At 43.5% G+C, this 20,615-nt stretch overlaps 1 protein-coding gene across 1 annotated transcript in view; it reads left to right on the top strand.

Annotated features, from left to right (window-relative positions):
* The first annotated feature begins 615 nt into the window (after positions 1 to 615).
* The window catches only part of PTPRO (protein tyrosine phosphatase receptor type O), a 157,208-nt gene continuing 137,208 nt past the window's right edge, over positions 616 to 20,615 (top strand). The window contains 3 exon segments of the mRNA XM_075714319.1: positions 616 to 726; positions 728 to 773; positions 776 to 828. Coding sequence (XP_075570434.1) covers positions 616 to 726; positions 728 to 773; positions 776 to 828 — 210 coding nt within the window.

The raw sequence follows: 20,615 nt of genomic DNA on the forward strand, positions 1-20,615 counted from the left end.
GGAGCAGCCGCCCCCCCCGCAGAAGCCTAAAGAAGCCTAAAGAAGCCTAAAGCCCCGTGCGGGGCAGGGTCTGGCCCCGTCCTTTCTCTGCTCTGCCAGCCGCTCCCCCCGCCCCGGGTGTTCGTGGCATTTCTGTCCCTTGATGGCGGGGAGGGGGGTGTGGGGGGGAGGCAGACAAAATGACGTTGGGGAGGGACTGCTGTGCGTGTTGGGGGGTGTGGGGGGGAGATGCGTTTTTGCCCGCTTTTCCTGCCCGCGGGGAGGAGATGCTGTTGGGAGAGGGAGAGCCAGGGAGGGCGGGGGCAGGGAGGGAGGGCGGTGGCTGCCGGCTCCCAGCCCTCGCCTTCCGCCGGGGGCTGGGGCCGCTCCCGCCGGGGAGACGGCGCTCCCGGAGCCGGCGAGCGGCTCTCCCCACCCCTTCCCGTGCAGCGAGCGGCGCGATCGCCCAAACTCCTGGGAGGGGAGACACCCCCCGCCGCCGCCGCCGCCGCCTCCCCTTCCTCCTCCTCCTCCTCTTTCTCCTCCTCCTCCCCGCCGCAAACCCCAAATAAAAGGGGCGGGGGGCGGCAGGATGCGCCGCTCGGCGGGGAGGTCGGTGCCGCTGCCGGCCGCCTGATGCTGCCGCAATTCGCCATTGCCGGGCAGGGCTTGGAGCCGAGCGGAGGGAGGCGAGGGGCAGAGGCGGGGGGCCTGGGGGCAGAGGAGCAGCCCCCCCTGCCCGGCCGCCCCGGCGGGCCGCGGCCGCCGTCCCCCCCGATGCCCGGCCGCCGCCGGCGGGGGGGCCCGGGGGCCCGCTCCTGCCTCCTCTGGCTCTTTGTGTTGCTGAAGGTAAGTGCCGGGGAAGGGGAGGGGTGCGGCTCCCCCCCTCCACCCCCCGTGGGCACCGAGCCCCCTCCGCACCGCCTTTGTGCGCCTTCCCGGCGGGACCGCGGCGCCCGGGCACGGCCAGGTGGCTGTGCCCGCTCCGCCTCTCCCGGGGGGCGGCGGAGGCAGAGGCTCAGCCCTGGCTGCCCCCGCTTTGTGCTCTCGCGGGCAGCCGCGCAGGACCCGCATGTGGATTTGGGAGGGGGGAGAGGGGGGCGGTGCCTCCCCGCGGTGCGCGGCCCGACGGGCGGGCAGCCCGCTCCGCCGTGCCCCGGGGCGCGACGCGCACCCCTTCCCGCAGCCCCACCGAAAGCGCCAGCAGCTCGGGGGAGCTGCGCCGGCCCTTCCTCCCGTTCTCCCCCTTCTCCGAAGTTCCCCGGCTCCCCGCGGGGGTGCCGAGAGAGGGGCCGTGTGGCATTTTGGGGGGGTGATTGCCCCGTGGGCGCGGGCCGGGGGCGCCGCGCTGTCCTTCAGCACCGCCCCGGCCCCTGCCGCCGCGCTGGCTCCGGGGAAACGCGCCCGCCGCCACCTGCCCCCCACTAAATGCCTCTTATCTTTCGCGCATCCCCCCGCCCCCCCGAGAGAACTGCTATGAAAATGGAGCTAACAAAGGGGCGGGTGGTGTATCGTGACGGTTTTATCGTGGCAGAACTTACCATCGCTTTCCGATCGGTACGGTGCTATGCTCAGGCTCAGCCCGTCTTCTTGACAGATTAATCTTTCAAAGTTCTGCTTAATACCGCAAGCTTGGTTTCACATGACATTTTTTTTCATCTCTACACTTTTGCTCCTTTAATGGTTTCTCAAGCATATTTAATAAGCTTCCTATAACTTCTAAAAGAAAATATATGTCCTGTCTAGGCGAGTAACACCGACTGTAAATGTCATTGCCCTAAAGTACAGCGTTCAGCACTACTAAAAACTTTGTTGTATATTTGTCAGTCACTGTTAAGCAGAGCTCCGCAACTAAGGACACGACCTTTCGGATTCTTATAAATGCAAATGTTCTATGGAAATCAGCAGGACTCCCTGTGCGAGTAAGAGTTTACAGGATCATGTCCTAGAACAGCAGTGGTGTCACTTCTAAAATTGACATTGCATTGACAGAACTATTTAAAGGGAAGCTTTCACAGCATCTGTTCACATATAGTAGTCAACTGTCAGCTGTCTTATTTTCATAACTGCTGAAACGCACATTTATGCAGGATAAAATGTTAAAGACATTAAATGATACAGACAAAATTTTGTTCCTTAGAATTTGGTGATTTTTTTTTTTTTAAATTTTTATTTTTAAGAAAGTAAGACTGTGGACATTATGGCCCAGCAGAAAGATGAAGGTTCTAGTTTGTTCCCTAATATAAAAGTGCACACAGTTATAGGTAGCTGTTTTATCCCACAATCACAGAGTTCATATTACACTGAATCCAGGCTCTTTTAAAAAATTGGGGTGTTTTGGTGGTGTGGTTTGGTTTTTTTTTTTTGGTTGGTTGGTTGGGTGTGTTTTACTAGCACTACTGTGACAAAAATTAGTGTGGTAAAGCAAGAGAGGAAATAGGTAGTTTAAATTTGTAAAATACTATAGTTGTAAATAATCTCAAGAAATTTGGTAAGGTTTGAAGGTAGCCAAGGCTTCACATTTTCACTCTGTCGGAAAGTAACCATCACTTCTGAGCTAGATAAAACTCAGACAAACCCAGGGCTGGAATGATGAAGAAAGTTGATGAGTGTTAGCAGAATTTTGTAGTGTAGGAGAAGGTAAAGCTGTAGCTCAAGCTAGGGGTGCATCAGTAACACCATGTGTGACTGGATTCTGACTTTGGTTGGATAGCAAGTCTGCTGCAATTAGTTATCTTGTACGTTGTTATTATTAGATGCTACAATAGGAGAACTGAGGCTGATTCAGAGGATTCTCAAAGTAAATGTGGTTATGGGAAAGAAGTTGGGGAAGCAAGAGCAGAGCTTGTTTCAGATCACTGGAATGGGACCATTTTCCTGAGCCTGAAATTCACTGAGTTTTCTTTAATGTCTGCGTATTTTTTGCAGTGACAAATAATTGCAAACAACTAATTTCAAAACAAGGCATTTCCCTAGTTTGTGCTGTTTAGTTCTGTCAACTTGTTGAAGCAATACTAAAATTATCCAGCCTCAAGCCATTAAACTGATGTTTCACCTGGAAGTTAATCTCATTGAGAAAGCAGCAGCATTGAAGTGATGAATCGGAAGACGGGCAAAACTGATGTCTGCGTGCTTGCTGGTTTGGCGTTAGCAGCCCAAATTTCACTTGCTAAGCTGTATCTTGGCCTTGATGCCCATCTGGCGATTTGTAAAATCATCAGCAGACTTTGCACAGTGATAAAACTGCTCAAAGGACATTTTCTCTTCTCCTCCTATTGTTGTATTTCATGGTGTAAATTAATAGTGCCAACTTGTTCCAACTCCTGACAATGTCTGAGGTTGCTGGTATGGTCAGTGACAAAAGGAGATCAAACAGGGATATTGCCCACTGCGTGTCATGTGCCTGATATTGTTGCCCATAGTAATATTTAGTTCCTTCTTTCACAGGGCGATATGAATGCTTTCTGTGCTCCAGGGTAATACCATAATCTTTTTTGGAAATACTGCAATGTGATCTTGAACCTTTATCATGCTCTTTCTTCAGTGGTTTTCTTATGTGATGGCTAGTTTAGAAACTAGCAGAAGAAAGGCATTGTGTACAAGCTCAGATATTAATATGGATTTACAGTACTTGGGAGAGGAGCAGGGCTGTGTCTTGCTTCAGAGAAAAGCCTCCAACCATGCTGCTGTGGGACTCTCTTAATATATTGCCATTTTGCAATGGGTCTGCATTCTCTGATGTTTCAGTCTGAATGGCTGGAAGGCATACTTTTTAACGGCTTGCTTTGTAATTGTCTCATTTTGGTGTTGCAAAGGCATGGCTGATCACAGCTGAAAGGAAAAGTTTGTACTTTAGCTAAATAAAGAACAATAAAAAGTAGACACGTTCCCCAGTCCCAGTGACTGATGTTATCTTTCCCATCTTTTCTAACTGCAATCCAGCAACCTTCCCTTAGTCACGTCTGCACTGAGCTTCGACCAGTTGAAGTTCTGCTCTGGATTATGTGACTGATATGTCAGATATCCCATGCTGTTAGTAGCTTGCACCTGGGTGATTTTATGTTTCCTTGCTGTATTATTTGTGTGGGACAAGGTAGAGCTTAAGCAGAGGACAAAAGCATCTTAAACATGCCAGACCTGATGCTGGGACATCATTTACAATCTGTTACACCTCCAGGAGTGTCTGACCAATGCTCTCAGTAGCAAAACAATGAGAAAATTGGTTGTCATAGTAGTTGCATGCATGGACTAAATAGGAGGGATGACACTCTTCAGGAAAATTGTCTATAAATAAAAAAAATGCATCTTTTATTTCTGGGAGACTGAGATCTTTGTATATCAGTCTTATATATGCTCTTTGGCCTCTGCATATAAAGCAGCAACACCCTCTTTCTTTCTCTTAGGAAGGACAACTTTTTATATCTAGCAGGGTAGACTTTTGTCCACTACTATATCAGTTTATGGAGTTTGGTGTCATAGTGAAGTCTGAATTCAGGTTTACATGGACCAAGGCATTCAAAGAGATTTAGATTCTCTAAGACTTTATTCAGCACAGCCTTACCCAACAAAGGAAATGTGTTTCTATTGATGTAATTTTCAAGAATATCTGCATCTAATGTTAATAATCTGAAGCAAAAGCCCTACCATTAGGACACTGCCTTTTTCTGTGGGAGAAACCTTTTTAAGGGAAAGGTTGATTTCACAGCTGGGAGCCCCAGTGCTTCATGACTGGTTCCTTCTGCCTGGAAAAAAAAAAAAAAAGGACACTTAATGTGAATTTTGGTACAGAGTCCTTTTAGCATCTCCTCTCTCTCTGAGAGATGCTGGCTGAAGCTTTTATTGAGAAAACAAGTTTGTTTGTTTTCTCATCACCATGTCCTACTAGTATCAAAATAAAAAAACCCCTATCTTACCAGTTCATTTTTGTTTGCAAAGCTAATGTAAGGTTTCCTCATGATGGAACAGACTCAGAGGAGCTACTGATGTAAAACTGTCTGAAGTTTTCTGCCTACCACTAGTCTGAGACTATCCAGGCCATATGGGAGAGAAAAGCATCATCCCAGCAAAAGCCAGTATGCTTTTCTTTTAAAAAAGTTTATTATGAATGGTCATCCTTAGCCCAAAACTTCTGCAAGTCATGTTCTCTCTCATTATTTTCATGGATTATTTTTAGACCAGGGTGATTCTAGAGGGCAAAGCAAATGAAGAGGATGCTTGGATGCCAACTCATGTTTACAGAACTGTAGCAGGCACTTGCAAAACCCTCTCTGCCACTGGAATAAGAGTCTGCTATTACTCTTTGGCAAATTTGTGATTTCATTGTGGTGAAATGATAGCGGACCACTGAGAAAAGACCTTTTATCCCTGCAGGAGTTATGAGCCCCAGACTCAAATTACATGAGGTCAATAAGGCAATTCCTAGGTTGCGTCACCTCAGTCGGAAGCTGATTCTTCATTCCGGTTAGGACAGGGGCCATGCTGAATAAAGACTTACCTGTGGCGATCCCATAGCAATTCATTAAAGGGCTCACAGACAGTGTGCTGACTGAACTTGAGAAGCTCACTAATCTCTGTGTTTCTGATGTCACCACACAGAGCAATCCAGGCAGATCAGGAAATGACCTTACAGAGCTTCAGGATGAATGTTAAACTGAACAAAGTCTTGTGTAAATCCATCTTGAGACTTATTTTACTAGACAGTCTCACCTCTGGAGAAGAAAGCTTTTTTAACTTAGGCATATGGGTGAGGACAATAAATATAAAAAACTAAAGCTTTCAGAACAGGTCTCCGAACAACTTAAAAGGCTCATAGTTAACTTTGGTTTTAAGTGTTCTTTAAAATTATTTGCCTTTTCCATTGGAGAAGTATGTATCATTTTTGTGATCCTGAGCACTCTTATCTTGTAGTAAATTAATGTTTATATTTTCATTACTTAAGACTGTAAAAATTCTGCTCTTGTAGCAAAATGTAATGGTTGCAATGTAAAGGAAAAAATCAAACTCTGGTAAACGTTAAAAATGTTTTAAAAAGAAAATCTTTACAGAGAGTTTAGTACCTAGAAGTCTACTAAGAAAAGGGAGTGGCTTATTAAATATGTTCTGCACACAAAAGCTGTTATAACTTTTTTTTATTAAGCTTCTATCAATGTATAGTTGAAAAGAGGAAACTATGAAAGAAATGTGGCAACACATTCTAGCTGCCATGTGCGCAATGTGTAACAGATGAATAGAAAATGGGAGATACTTGAAACAGAAAGGTTACCTTGCTTTTCATAGCACTGTGTAATCTTGAATGAATACAGCCAGTGAAGGGAGCAACTCCTAAGGAAGAAGTCTGCTGTTTTTACGGTAAGCCAAATGTGATGCATTTCATTTCTGGAACTCTTCATTCTTATGCTAGGAAATTACAGTGGCTTTTAAATGAAGGAGTTCCAGAAATAACATGATATGCATCATGTCTGGCTCACCATAAAGACAGCACATTGTACCAGAGCAAAAGTATTATGTGCTGTGCTCAAATTACTATGGTTGTCTTTGCATTTTCTCTTCTGTTATATGTGCATTTAGAGAAGAAATGCTTTACAGTCATCATTGGTGATGGGAAAGTTGGTGACACAGCTTATAGTAACAGGGAAGAGACCTATTGGGAGATATGTTTTTAAGGGAATTAATACACTCGGCTTTCAGTATGCTGGTCTTGAGGTGGCAGCATGGACATGAGAAGAGAATATGTGGGATAGGCACTGTGAATGGGTAGAAAACATAATGTTGGGGATGGAAAAAATCTGAGTGGGACATTGAAGCACAGGGATTGAGTGCTTCAGAGGAGCTGAATGGAGAAAAGAGTAGTCAACAACTCTGCTCTTCTGTGTCAGCCAGAGATTTAACATGAGGTAGCTGTTTGGTAGATATGAACCTCTTGGAGGATAAAAATACTAAATTCCTTTTTAAGTACTTTGGGAAAAACAGATAATGTTGCTTGTCAGTCTAACAGCTGTGATTTTGAAATCATGGGGCCTCAGTGCTCTTTAGGAGGTTGAGACATGGGTCTTCTAGTCGTGTCAGAAGGGTTTGAACAACCATAGCTCCTTTGTGTGCTATAAACCTGTAGGACCCCAGTTTAGTTATGTTGACTTCCAACTATATAACGCAAAGGTTAAGTCTTTGGGATAAGAGAGGTAAGTCCCAGTCACTAGGTTGTCAATCAGATCAGCAACTCCTTTGATTTTAAGAGCTTTCAATCACTTCCTTGACACATCCCTAGAATCAACCAAGAAGGGGCTGTCCTTCAAGGCTGAGAGGAGTCCCCAGAGCAGAGTACAGACTGTCTCAATTGCCTGGTTACCTTTCTGGAATCTGCGGTTTGGCACATCTGTTATCTGCGCCACAGCTTTTCAGGATCATAGAATCGTTTAGGTTGGAAAAGACCTTTAAGATCATCCAATCCAACCATTAACCTAACATTACCAAGTCCACCACTAAACCAAGTAAAGGTAGAGTAGCAATTTCGTGTTTCCTGGCTTGGTGGCTGGATTATTTTTAATGAAAGTAAAAGCTAGGAATCATTTAAGATTGGAAAGGACCTCTAAGATCATCAATCCAATCCAATGAAGAATCTGTCCCCAGTGCTACAAACTCTGTGGGACATCAGGTCAAGCCACCAGCCTGCTTCTTTTCCCCAGGATCATTTCATTGTGGTTCATATGGAAGTAATTTTAATATGGAAGTCATTTTAACATGGAAAGTCTTTACTTCTTTTTGACCTATCAAATGAGAAGGAAGGATCTAGTTCTCATTCCACTTACAAACAGCAAAGAAATTTTAAACTCAAGTAAGAAAAAACCAAACCACCACCCCCCCACCATGCACCCCCTATTAAAATGTGGTGAAGAAGAGCAAAGAGAATTGGTGGAAAAAATTCCACAGAAAGCATGCTAATTAGTGTTTTCCAAAGTACTGCAAGGCAGATTTAAGAAAAAAAAAAAAGAACATTTTCAACAGCAATGAAATTAATTTATTTATTATTTGCTTAGTACTGCTGTGCCTAGCTTTGTTCTGTATGCAAAATATCTGCAGACTCTGCCTGAAGTCTGAAAGATAGACACATCAAAACAAGGATGCTCTAGATAACTGAGAAATGATTATCATATATGCCAGTTGCTGGTATTCTCCAAGGGGCAGTATACCTTCCAAACAGAAGTAAGTCACAATTGCTTCCCCCAGGAGCTGACTGAGGTTTTTTTTTTGTTGTTGTTGTTGTTGTTTGCTGCTTTTGTTTTTATTTGGTATTGATTTCTACAGGATGTTGCTCATCAGAGCTTCTGGACATTTACATCAGTTTAAAACATCAAAAAATAATTAATAATCAATGTGACTTTAATCCCTTCAAAGAGAACCCATTAACCTACAAAAAATGCTCTTGCTCACAATAGTTTCATGAAAGTAACTGTAAGCAGGGCAACAGATGAGAGAGAGAAACATCACTCAGATTTTTTTTTTTTTTAAAGAGAACTTTTATTCAAAACAGAGAACATAGCTAATATTTTATTGCAGTCTGCTTGTTGTAAATGAGGAGGTTTGTTTTTTAATAATTTTCTTTTTCTAACTTGGCTGCCTCTGCCTAATCTTGCACTGGTATTATCTTGAGTCATCAGTGTCTGCTTCTGAGGAAAAGATTATGATGTCACAAAATCAATATTGGAGGATCCTATACTGTAATCCCTTTTCAGGGAAGTCCATTAAATCAATGCCTCTCCTTCTGTGAGTAATGACTGTAGAATCGAGCCCTCTAATTTTGCTGTGTGAAGGAAAAAGCAGATGGGATGGGGTTTTACATAATTAACTAGCAGTTATTAAATACAACAAGAAAAATTATGACATTTTCTGAAAGATAAATGAATACATAGTGAATACTTAAGTCTATTTCAAAATGATCTCTGGTATAAAATTACTTCTCAGTGGGTTACAAAATAATGTGTTAAACTAAAAATGCTTTTTTACTTTTAAATCTTTTTTGAAAACTAACTCAAGACTCCATAGGCTCCGAAGCCCTGTCAGGTTTCCTTGGCAGCATTGTGGGAAAGCATGAAAACTACAGAATGGTGATACCATATGAAGTCACCAGCATTTAACTGAAATGGACGCACTCCGTGAATATGGATAATAATTTTGTCATCTTGCTTGTTGTTTATGTGCAACATCGACCTCTGTTAGCTGGAACCAGAACTGATGGGTTGCCTCTAATTCTTAGGACGCTGGGAGCTATCAGAGAGTCTACTGTGCTTCTGGGAACAGGTCCAAAGTCCAAACGAAGTCAATGGAAGTCTTTATGTTGCTTTAAATGGGCTTTGGATCAAGCTGTAGCGGGAAGACCTGCAATCTCAGCCGGGTGATGCTGTGAAGTTTGACGTGCAGCACACAGCTAACTGTGACGTGCTGGTGACCTTGGGCTCGCTGCAGTGTTGGTAGCTCAAACTGGAGGCCATGGGACAGTTTTGGTTTTTGGAATCTGAGGGTCTGATAGCTTAAAGAAGCTCTGAATTAGATAAATCTTGAGCAGTTTTCTTGCTTAGGCAGTAGCTGTATTGGCAAGAATTGGTGTGTTGTAATCCGCTGCTGGAGCCAGTGTTAATAGGAGCACGCTTGAATGCTTCTGCTCTTACAAGAGGAACTTCTTTGCAGGAAACTTAAGTTATGTAACTAATGCTAGGCAAAAAATAGGATGGCTTTTTCCAGGCAGAACCCTCAGTCTCCTCTCTCTCTTCCTCTGCGTGTTTCAGGGACTGTTCAAATAAGAGTTCAGATTTAAGTACGTCTCAAGCTATAGCTACTTTTGCTGGCATTGCAGCATTAATACAGATACATGGATGTATGAAAACCCGATTCTACATCAATACCAGATACTTGTATATGGATCTGAACAATACAGCTGGTCCCTGCTTCCTTAATAGGCCAGCTGAGTCAAACGTGACACCAAAACCCAATGACAATCTAGGGCCTTTGAATTTCAGAACATAAACTCTCATCTTGCTCTGCTCAGGTGTGATCTGAACACAGCCACCATTTCCTAGATTCTTTCACTTACACTGTTCCAGTTAACTACAGAACAGTAGACTTCCATATCTGTGATCACACAAATGGAAATACCAGTTCAAAATATATTCATGTGCTTATTTGAAATGCAGAAAGGAACAAGAATTTGAGAACGAATTTAAGATAGGTGTCTAGAAAATAATTTTTCTCTAAAGGGCAAATGCACAGCCAAATTAAGAGCTGACAACGAGTCCAAGTTATGTATTGAGTAGCAGACCTGCTTTTGCTTGGAGGAGCTTGTGGTGGAGTCAAATCCTCTGAATTCCTTCCATGAAGAAGTGAAAACTGTATGTGTTCTTAGATGTACACACGGAGCAATTGTGGAGATTAATTGAGCTCTGTCTGTTTCTGCATGGACCTGTTTCTGTTTGGTTTAAAACTTGAGAATTAGAGGGATGAATAGTCAAAAGAAATTAACAGTAGCAGCAAGTAAAAAAAAAAAAAAAACCCAAACAGAAAAACAGTTTTGGCCCTTTGACTACAGTGCTTTGTAACACCAACACCTTTAAATGGGATCTGTATCCATATCTGCTGCATATTGTAAATACTCTTTAAAAAGAAGATAGTTTTTCCTTTTAATGTTTTGTCATCAATGATCTAGACTTTGCAGGAGCCTTTTTTGCAAAACAACATGCCAAAGACCAGTTGGCTATAGCAGCCATCATGCTTGATGCTGGGACAGAGGGGTTTTTACATGATGGCGTAACAGCCTAGCTATCAGATACCAGCTTTTCCTAGTAGGCATTACTACACCCGGTGATGGACAGTAGCAAGTCAGGATATTGCTGAGTGTCCAGGTGGAAGAAACAAATTCTGGAATGTCTGTTATGTGGTGCATGAGCATTTGGCTTGGAGCAGAGCCAGAATGCCTTCCCTATGGCCTCACCAGAAGGACTGCTGTGACTGAAATAGTTGCAGGTGACATTATTTTATACACAATTAAAATATGTTTGTGAACATTATGAGGTTAGGAGATAAAATGGAAAAGAAACAGAAGCATTTTGGAACATGCCAGAGCATATCTGGCAGGCTTTGTCCATTCCAGTTATGTACATGGTTATTTCTGCATCCCTTTCTGTAGCTAACCTTTAATAAAGATGTGACCTGTTTGGAGATTGGCTTTTAGTCATGGTATCTTGTAATGGTTGTATAGGATCAGCTGTTCATTGTCAATATGTACTGTGGGGGAAACTCATCTACTGATCAGGGTATTCTTATTTTTATCCGAAAGATTTTTTTTTTCTTTTAGTTTTTCCAGAGGTAGGGATTTGTTGTCCTTAGGAGTGCTGGTTATGTGATTAAAGCATATGAGAGTTAGTGGATACCTGAATTAGCATTAGTTTTAACTGGAAAAATCAATCTTGCCATTGAAATGTTTAGAATAATATGATTTGGTTTTCTGAGCTGATAGTTTACCATCTCTGCATTTGTCTGCTGTCCTGTAAGGTGTATGGGTCTCATATGGCGCTTAGAAAAAAAGGGTTGAATTTTCTCATGCTTATTTCCCAGCGTAATAATTTATTGCGTTGAGGCTCAAGAACACAGCAGAACTGGGCTCGCAGCAAGCTATCTTGTCTAGATAGGAAAGCCAAGAGCTGCCACATTGGAGCGCCTGTAGATGCAGTGGTTAAGGCTGCAAGTCAAAAGCAAGGAATGATTCTTTTCAAAAATGATGAGGCAAAAGTCACAACAATGTTAGAAGCTGAATGTGGTCTGGTTGGCTATCACTGGGCAACTTTATGTTTTGCTGCCCACTTTTTGGACTGTTAGAGGTATCTTCTCATTTATTATTCTAGCTGGCTTTAGGCTGACAGTAATGCTGATATTCCTCGCTCCAGTGCGTAGCTGGGAGGGTGTACAGGACACGCTGCCCAATTGCAGCACATGGGGAAAGGAGGAAGCAAGAGACTGCAACAGGCCAGTGGAGAAAGCAGGCGATTCGGAATTGTCCCCTGCTTGCCAACAAAATGGCAAATGCTGTAGTATAGAGCGGGACTCTGCGCACCTCTGAGGTTACAGGGAAATGTGTAACTGTTTAGAGTCATACCGTAATACAGGCTGGAAGGGATGCCTGGAGACCATCTGGTCTGAGCCTCGGCTCAAAGCAGGGCCAAGTAGGTCAGGGGCTAAGGGCCATGTCCGGATGAGTTTTGAGTATCTGTGAGGATGGAGATTCTACCACCTCTCTAGACAACCTCTTAGGACCCTGCAGGAAAGGAATGACAGTCAATTAAACCTTTTTAAGAATCACTAATTGGGACTCAAAAAAGCATGAAACTGTGTTATTAACCTGACTTTTTTTTTTTTCCTTAATTTAAAAAGATAATTTTAGGCTATCTTTCTTTGTAGAATTTAAAACTCTGGGTTACAGTCACAAGCTTTTTGCTGAAGTCTGCTGGTTTTCTTGCATTCAGCAGCTCCTTGGAGCTTGAGCTTTAAATATAACATCAAGGATAAGATTCTTAGAGCCACCATTGTCAGAATGTGCCTTAATTATCACTTCAACCTTCTGCAGAGTCAGGCAGGTAGGTATCTGCCATCACTGCACATTCATTTCACAGGTTCATATTTCTCAAGAGGCTTTTTGATTCAGATTCTTTTTTTTCTCCCCCCCCCTTCTGACTTACACTTCTGGGATGAGAACCATGTCTTCATATATTTTTACAAGCTTAGGTCTTAGGCATGCAGGAAACCATTAAAGCTTCACCATGGGGCTACTTGTGAGCAATGTCAATTAAAGGCTGTTGGGGCAGGGCTGGCCTCTGTCCTGGCTGGCTTAGTGCTGGAGCAGAGGAATCGGTCATCACTGCATCCGGTTAGAGAAACTTGTAAAATCAAAGTGGAAAAATACTTGTCTCAAGGGAATATGTGGAATCCTTTCTGGAAATTTCCCTTACGCTTTTTGTATTGATAACTGAACCAGTGCTCCTAAAATCAATAGAAGATTACAGGGACTCGATACGCTTAATGAGCTCCAAAGGAACAGTTACTTTGGACTGTGATTACAGCTTCTGCTGCCTGACTCCACATCATACTAACATTTTATTACTAATGACTTATAATGTTGGAGGGGAGGATGAATTTGGTGATTCATTAGTTTTTTCACAAATTTTGCCTTGAAATTATGTTAGCTTATAGTTTCAGATGTTTACTTGTCCATGCTAGAATACAGATTTCTTTTTTTAACTACAGGATAGAGAATAATAAAAAATAGCCACCCCCCCCAACGAAAAACTCACAAAAATACCAAAACCCAAACAAAAAACCTCCCCCCCAAGTTTAACAAGTCCCTGAGATGGTGGTTGTTCTATGGCCCTTACTTCTTCCAGTTCTGTTCCATGAATCTTGACTTCTAAACAGTGTCACCGTAAAGAAGCCTTCTGCTTATAGCTTTAAAAAATCAGATCTTCCAGTGAATAACACAAAATCTGTGATCAAAAAAAGTTAAAAAAAAAAAACCCTCATAATATCATCTGTTGGAGAAGAAAAATGATGATTTTCCGCTGAAGACCATACAATTCCAGATTTAATTTATTTTGGGAAGAAAGAAGACTATTCTGTGGAATGTGCTTACCACGTGTGAAGTGAAAGGTGTCAGCAGAGAGTGTGAAGATATCCTGGAGAACAGAGCTTACACAGAACCAGACGAGTTTGTAGAAAAAGGAAAAACCTCTACACTTTATATTTACCATAAAAGAAATGGGTAGAAGGGATTTCGAGATGTCATGCATGGCCTAGGGTGGATCAGCTGTTCTCAGACTGTGGGTTCAGAAAGCTCGGTTCTCTAATCCCAACTCTTTTCAAAGCTAGATTTAGTATTGCCTCCACTGTGCAAGGGAGGGTGGTGCGAAGGAGGAGACCTTGAGGTCCACTTCACACACTGCTGCGCACAGCAGAGCTGCAGGGCATGTGGGAAAAGACTCCAGACTGAAATGGCTCTGCCACAGAGCCCCTTGCCTCTGATGCAATTCAAATGCATGATTTCAGTTGATATTAATAATTTGGAAGGCTTATAGATTATTAAAATGGAGATTGTCTGACAGCTGCTTGTCATGTGGATACAGGAGTTTCACATATACTCTGGTTTTCCACAGTGCGTTTTTCTTTGTGTCTTTTACAAGTTTAAAGAACAAAGTCTAGTGGTGTGAGATGGTGCCTGAGATTGATCCTTTATGTTTTTGTACAGAAATGCTACCCCCTGGTCCTACAGTACTATGTGACGGATGGCTGGTAATTGCTGGATGCCCACTGTGAATTTTTGCAATGATAATGAAAAGTCTTTTTGCATTAGGAGATGAGCCCCAACCTGAATGAAGGGAAGCAGATGGACTGCAGAGATGCGTCTGCATCCTGCACCCAGGAATGCTAGTGCTATGTTAAGAAGGCTAATAGAGAGGAAGGGGAGTGTCCCCTTCTGCCCCCGATAAATCCATCTCTGTGCTGTCAGAAATGGCTGTGGAATGGGAGCTCTGGGATTTTTCTCTGCTGAAATGGTCTAGTCTAATTTATGTTTTTTCCTCTTTGCATATTGGCATATTTCTTCTCTGCAAGTATTTATCCAAAGTCTTTCCTTGGAGTGTTGGACTAAAGGTCATACCCATTTTTTTTTCTCTCTCTTTCTCTCCTTTTTTTTTTTTTTCCTCTAGTCCCTCTGTTTCTAAAGATGTCAGATTAAATAACTGATGATTTCTTGTGATGCCAGAAGGCCTTCACAATATGCATGTTAGGGTTTAGTGTATTTTTCTTTTCTGCATCTCGGTGCTTTCAATTTGTATGCAGAGTCATCCTCTTACCATGAACTCCTATGCCCAGAGCTGAGGATTATGTTCTTATCCAACATATGTACTCAGCCTGAAATGCTAAATCTCTGCTACTAGAGGAATGGAAAGATGTTATGGTTAAAGGAGCTGTGTCACAGTAACCAGTCAGATCAAACTATAAATCATTTCTGGTGAGAGGCAAGATAAAGATACTCCCTGAATGTTTGCATCCCCTGACCAACACCAGCTCATAAATTTAAATATTGCTATTCTTACTGCGAGGGATTAAACAAATACGGTTTTTAATTAAAAAAAAAAATCAATTTTGTGACAGTGATGGAGGAGTCTCTGTGGATGCTGTTTTCTACAGGAGCAGTCAGATTTGGGTAGCCTATAGCATGGAGACTGTGGAAACAGAGGATGACAGTGGTGTAGTGGGGCCTGGGTTGTTCCCCAACCCCTTCGGCCAGCCTGGTCTCACTGGGAGACCAGAAGCAGTTCCTGCAGGACTTGACCTGCTGGTGTCCCTTTCCCATCCTGTCTCTATTGCAGCAGTTCAGGTAGGAGGAGAAGGGAGGGCAGAATAACTCGCCTGGCTTTGTAGCTCCCCCCATAATATATCAGGAGATGCCCGCTGATGTTGGCAAGGGTGGCTTTGTGGCAGAGCAAGTGAAGGTGGTGGCAGGGACCTGCCAAGGTGTTGGGGAGGATCCAGCTGCTCTTACATCCCAGCCTTGCCTGCTTGCGAGTCATGCCAGGGCTCATGGAGGCAGATTGCTAACGTTGCCGTGCTAATAGTGCTCCTCTGTCCCTGTGACTCTGTGCTGGAGAAGAGTGCTATGTCTTCCCATTTTCAGAAAAAGGCAGCTTTGCTGGCTGGAGAGAAGAAAGCAGCACTATGCTTTCAGCTGGTCCTTTCTCTTTGAGGTAATTTGTATCCCGAAAGGGAGGAAGCAGAAACTGTTTCCTCTTCCACAGAGCAACTGGACTGTGCTTGTGCATTCCTCTCTGATATACAAGTGGTACAAGCCACAGAGGGATTGCTATGGTACCTCAGCTCAGATGTTTTCTGAGGGCTTACGTTACCATTCACATTATCACGTTGTCATAACAGAGTGCTGACCTGTACCTAAAATGCTGGTGGGGAGCTTATCCATGGATAAGCTGCAGGCTAATCTGGTTTTCAGTTTGTGAAACTAGGCTCAGTACTTGAAGGGGAGAGGAGGAGCACCTCTGAGGCAGCATCTTGTTGGAGAGTTGGAAGAAATTCCTAGGAAAGTGAAAAGACAAAGAATCTTTTCCTTTCCCTCATGAATTAAATACTAGATGATTTTTTTTTTACAGTAATGGGTAGAGTGTGTGATGTTTTATTTATTAATGCTGTGCAAAAAATATGGTGGAGGTTGGGTATTCTGAAGGTTTGAGAGGCAAAATAATCATTTGGATTGACCGACAAAAATTATTTTGTAGTTCTTGCTATGATGGGGAAGCCTAAGAAGCTTCCCAGCAAATATTTTGATTCTCCAGAAAGAACACTTCAATCCTAAGCTTTTCAGCCCTCTTTAAATAAAAGAAAAATGGAGGCAGGGACAGTCAGTCAAGGAAAATTCAGTAACTTTAACGACCGTTTGCAGGTATTCACAAATAGTTGCAATTGTCTGAGACCTATATTTTTCAAATAATAAAATGCTAGCCCATTTTTCACATTTATCCTTTCTAGTGTTTGTCCCCTTGCCATTGTTTCCTCAGCCTCTTTCCTTTCCAGCCCACTTCTTCCCCTTCTGTTTCACCTGTCATCTCCTGCCATGCTCAGCCCTGACTCTTCTCCCCCTGCGCTTAACCCTGCTCAAGTCCCTTGGGCTCACACCCAGCCTCCAACACACCCTCCTCACCTAAACCGTGTAACCTCATTTCTCAAGTATTTTGCTTTTCACTTCTGTGTGAAGTTGTATTTCTCCAGTAAACATTCTGGATTGCGTTTTATAACAGTCAAAGAAAAGGCTGCTTTGCACACACCATTTGCAGCCATTTAGCTCAGCTCGTAGTTAACTTCCAGTGGAATGCTAAATAGTCACAAAAAGACTATGATTACATGAAAAGACTATTTTAGTGAAAATAGCTGCTATTCAAATAGAGATCATATTTCTCGGGGAAAAAAGGGGCCAATTACTGTGCTTAGTCACCTACACTGTGAATTGAAATCAACTTCATCTAAAGCAATGGTGTTGCACTGATCTATACCAAATGTAGCTAAAATCAGTCCCTCTGACTTTCAGCTCAGCTGGCTGTAACTGTGCTAGGGTTTCATAACCTTGTCCTGGTTACAGTTCATAGAATCACAAGAACGTTGAGGTTGGAAGGGACCTCTGGAGATCATCTGGTCCAACACCCCAGCTCAAGCAGGGCCACCTAGAGCTGGTTACCCACAACTGTGTGCAGTCAGCTTCTGAATATCTCTAAGTGTGTATCCCTACAACCTCTTTGGGCAACATACCACTGCCAGTTGGCCATATACCACCACCAGCTGGCCCTGGGATACCAGCACAGAATCAACACATAGCAGACCCTTGATATAGATATACTATTGTAAAATATAAATAGATCAACTTTTTTTTTCCAAACTAAAAAGTCTTTCTCCTTAGAGAAAGATGTGGTTGTTTGTCTTAAAAATATTGTTCTGTAATCATAGAAGGATGGGGGCTCCAAAGCCTTTGTGAAGAGGTTAAAATTGATTTTTATTCTCTCCCCCCCCTTCACCTTTTCTTGGAAAGCATTTAATGCAAGTTTGTTTGGGTATTTTTGTCTGTCTGAATTACATATATTCCTTCCATTAATCATACTCCAAGCTTTCTGGTAGACAAATTGGTCCTCCTCTACACGAGGACAGGTTGATGGCCCATAAAATAGATTTTCTTGGGCTATTGCTATGGCTATGTGATTTATACCAAGGTCCTCCCTAAGTTCTAAACCCACAATTACTAACAGCAGTGGTGCTCCCACACAACATACTGGGATTTAATTGGACATGTTATTATCAAACAGGAATGCTTTATCTGGAAGCTATATGACCTTGCTTTTGAATATCACTGTTTTAAGTTCTTACAATTTTTGCTAGAAAACCGGTCACTCTGCCAGTTTGTGAAAGCAAATAAGTAATGAACTAAAACCACAAAAGCATGTTTTGTGGAGGTTGTCCTCAAAGAGTTTCACTGGAGGTCTCCAATCCATAGATGGAAAGCTTGTGGCTAGGTGCAGGCTCTGATATAAAAGGAATTTAATGACAGCTGTAAGCTGCAGCTGGGGATGGTGTGGGATCCCTTCAAGAGTGGTGTCCCACTAACGGCACAACTCTGTGGCTTTGCTGGTGTGTGGGGTTCCTGAGCAGGTGGTGCAGCTGGACTGGTGGCTCTGGAAAAGTGTTGAATGGCATGTGGGTCATGTGGCAGCAGAGAGGAGGTGAGCTGTGGAAGTGAAGCAGGGTGTTGTGGTTTAACCCCAGCTGGCAACTAAGCACCACTCAGCTCCTTGCTCACTCCCCCCACAGTGGGATGGGGAAGAGAATTGGAAGAGTAAAAGTGAGAAGACTCATGGGTTGAGACAAAGACAGTTTAATTCAGTAAAGCAAAAGCTGCGCATGCAAGCAAAGCAAACCAAGGAATTCATTCACTACTTCCCATTGGCAGGCAGGTGTTCAGCCATCTCCAGGAAAGCAGGGCTCCATCACACATAATGGTTCCTTGGTAAGACAAAATGCCACCACTCCAAATATCCCCTTCTTCCTTCTTCCATATGACACCATACAGTGTGGAATATCCCTTTGGTCAGTTGGGCTCAGCTGTCCCAGCTGTGTCCCCTGCCAACTTCTTGTGTACCCCCAGCCTACTTGCTGGTGGGGTGGGGTGAGAGGCAGAAAAGGCCTTGACTCTGTGTAAGCACTGCTCAGCAGTAACGAAAACATCCCGGTGTTATCAACACTGTTTCCAGCATAAATCCAAAACAGCCCCATACCAGCTACTATGAATAAAACTACCCCAGCCAAAACCAGAGCACAATGGTAGGGACAAATGAGCAAGCCTCAGGTGGCTGTTCCAAGAGTCACATGGCTTTGCAGATATTCCTCTTCTTCCTTCCAGAAATTTTGTCCAGGTACATTTACATGAATTTACAAATCTTTCTGATTTTCTGGATGTCTGACAGCCAGAACAGGTTGGATGCTGCTCATAGGAGCTACTAGGCTGTGGAGCCTTGTGTAAGCAGTAGGTCCAGCCTCCCCAGAGTTCTGAGATTGCTGCGTACGCGCAGGATGACTTGCAGAGTTAAGAGGACAGTGTTGCCTTTATGCTTCTGAATGCATTAGGAAACACTGTAAATGCCTTCAAAAGCAACTTCATATTTGTTTCTGTACAAGTCCAGCAGTTTGGTTTCCTTAATCCCGCACACTAACATAATTACAGGTGGACCAGCAAGGCAGTAGCTTGCTTCCACTGAAATGGATGTCAGTTTTTCCACTATATTTCTACCTATACAGGTGGTGGGACTGGGCCCTAGGTAAGGGCCTTTTTGTCCCAGTGCCTACTTGCAAGCGTAGACCTCATCTGAGCAAAGCCTGTAAGGTTGCATCTAACCTGGAACACATGGCTTTGACAAAGTGACCCACGTCCTGGGGCCGGGGGACATCCTTAACTACTTGGCTGAACTGGGGCTGGAGAATTTACTCTCTTCAATGATCACATTGACTTCAGACTGTTTGGCAGGCCTCAGGGCCAACTTGAGTACAGACTGCAAGACCCAGCTATGAAAAGAAGTGAGAAAAAATGTGTTCCAAAATACAATATCTGTGATGACATTACCTTGTGTTTAGTGGCAGCACTTGCAACAGTGGTGTCAGGTCTTAGGTTCACCTGGCTTGTGTTGCTTCATCCCAGTAGTTTGGTGGTTCCAGGATGTTTCACTCCTTTTGGCTCCAGTCCTGCCCTGTGCAAAGCCAGTGGCCTCTCTCTTGCACCACCTCTGGTACTTGTTAGGCCCTTTTTTGGAACCAGCCCTGCTCACTGTTTCAGCTGGGGTAGTTTTGTGGAGGGCTGGCAAGTTCAGCCTTCAGAACAAGTGGTCCAGCAGGCAGTGGAAGGGGTGGGAGTGGATTGCTGGGATCCAGCAGATGGGGGAAACATGGAGCAGTTCCTCCTTCCTCTGCTGACAGCAGGCTGTTGGGTCTGCACAAACCATCTCCTGTCTCTTCACTTTTAGAAATAAGAGCAAACCCAAGCAGTACTTGAGCAGGAACCCACCTGGAACAAGCAGTTCACTAGGAAGGACATTATCTTGAGTTTCTCTTCAAGAAGAGTAGGAACTGTACTTGGAGTCTTCATTAAATTCAAAGTCTGGTTGGTCAAATACTGTTTGTGTTTTCAGCTATGCACAAAGTCCCTTGCCAGTGGACCTGGTGCTAGCCAGTGTTGATGTACACTGGCCCAGGGTTTTTCTGTCCCAGAAGACTGCTGTGAGTCATGTGTGCATCATTATCAGCGCTAGTAAAAAAAGAGGGGACAAAATAAAAAAGAAAAAAGGGGAAAAAAAACCCAGACAGACAAATGGAGCAGCTACCCTGCCTCAAATGAATAGCAGGCAGGTGTAAACATGGTTTTTTAATAGAAATAAAAGTTTCAAGTAGGTTTCATCTTGCAAATATTTGAATGCATCTTATGTAATTGTTTTTGGGAAGTCTGAGGACCACTATTGGGAAAAATGGATTCTAGATCAATGTAGGGTGTTATAGTCCTGTCC

This window comes from Pelecanus crispus, chromosome 1, assembly GCF_030463565.1.
Source record: "Pelecanus crispus isolate bPelCri1 chromosome 1, bPelCri1.pri, whole genome shotgun sequence".
Classification (NCBI taxonomy): domain Eukaryota; kingdom Metazoa; phylum Chordata; class Aves; order Pelecaniformes; family Pelecanidae; genus Pelecanus; species Pelecanus crispus.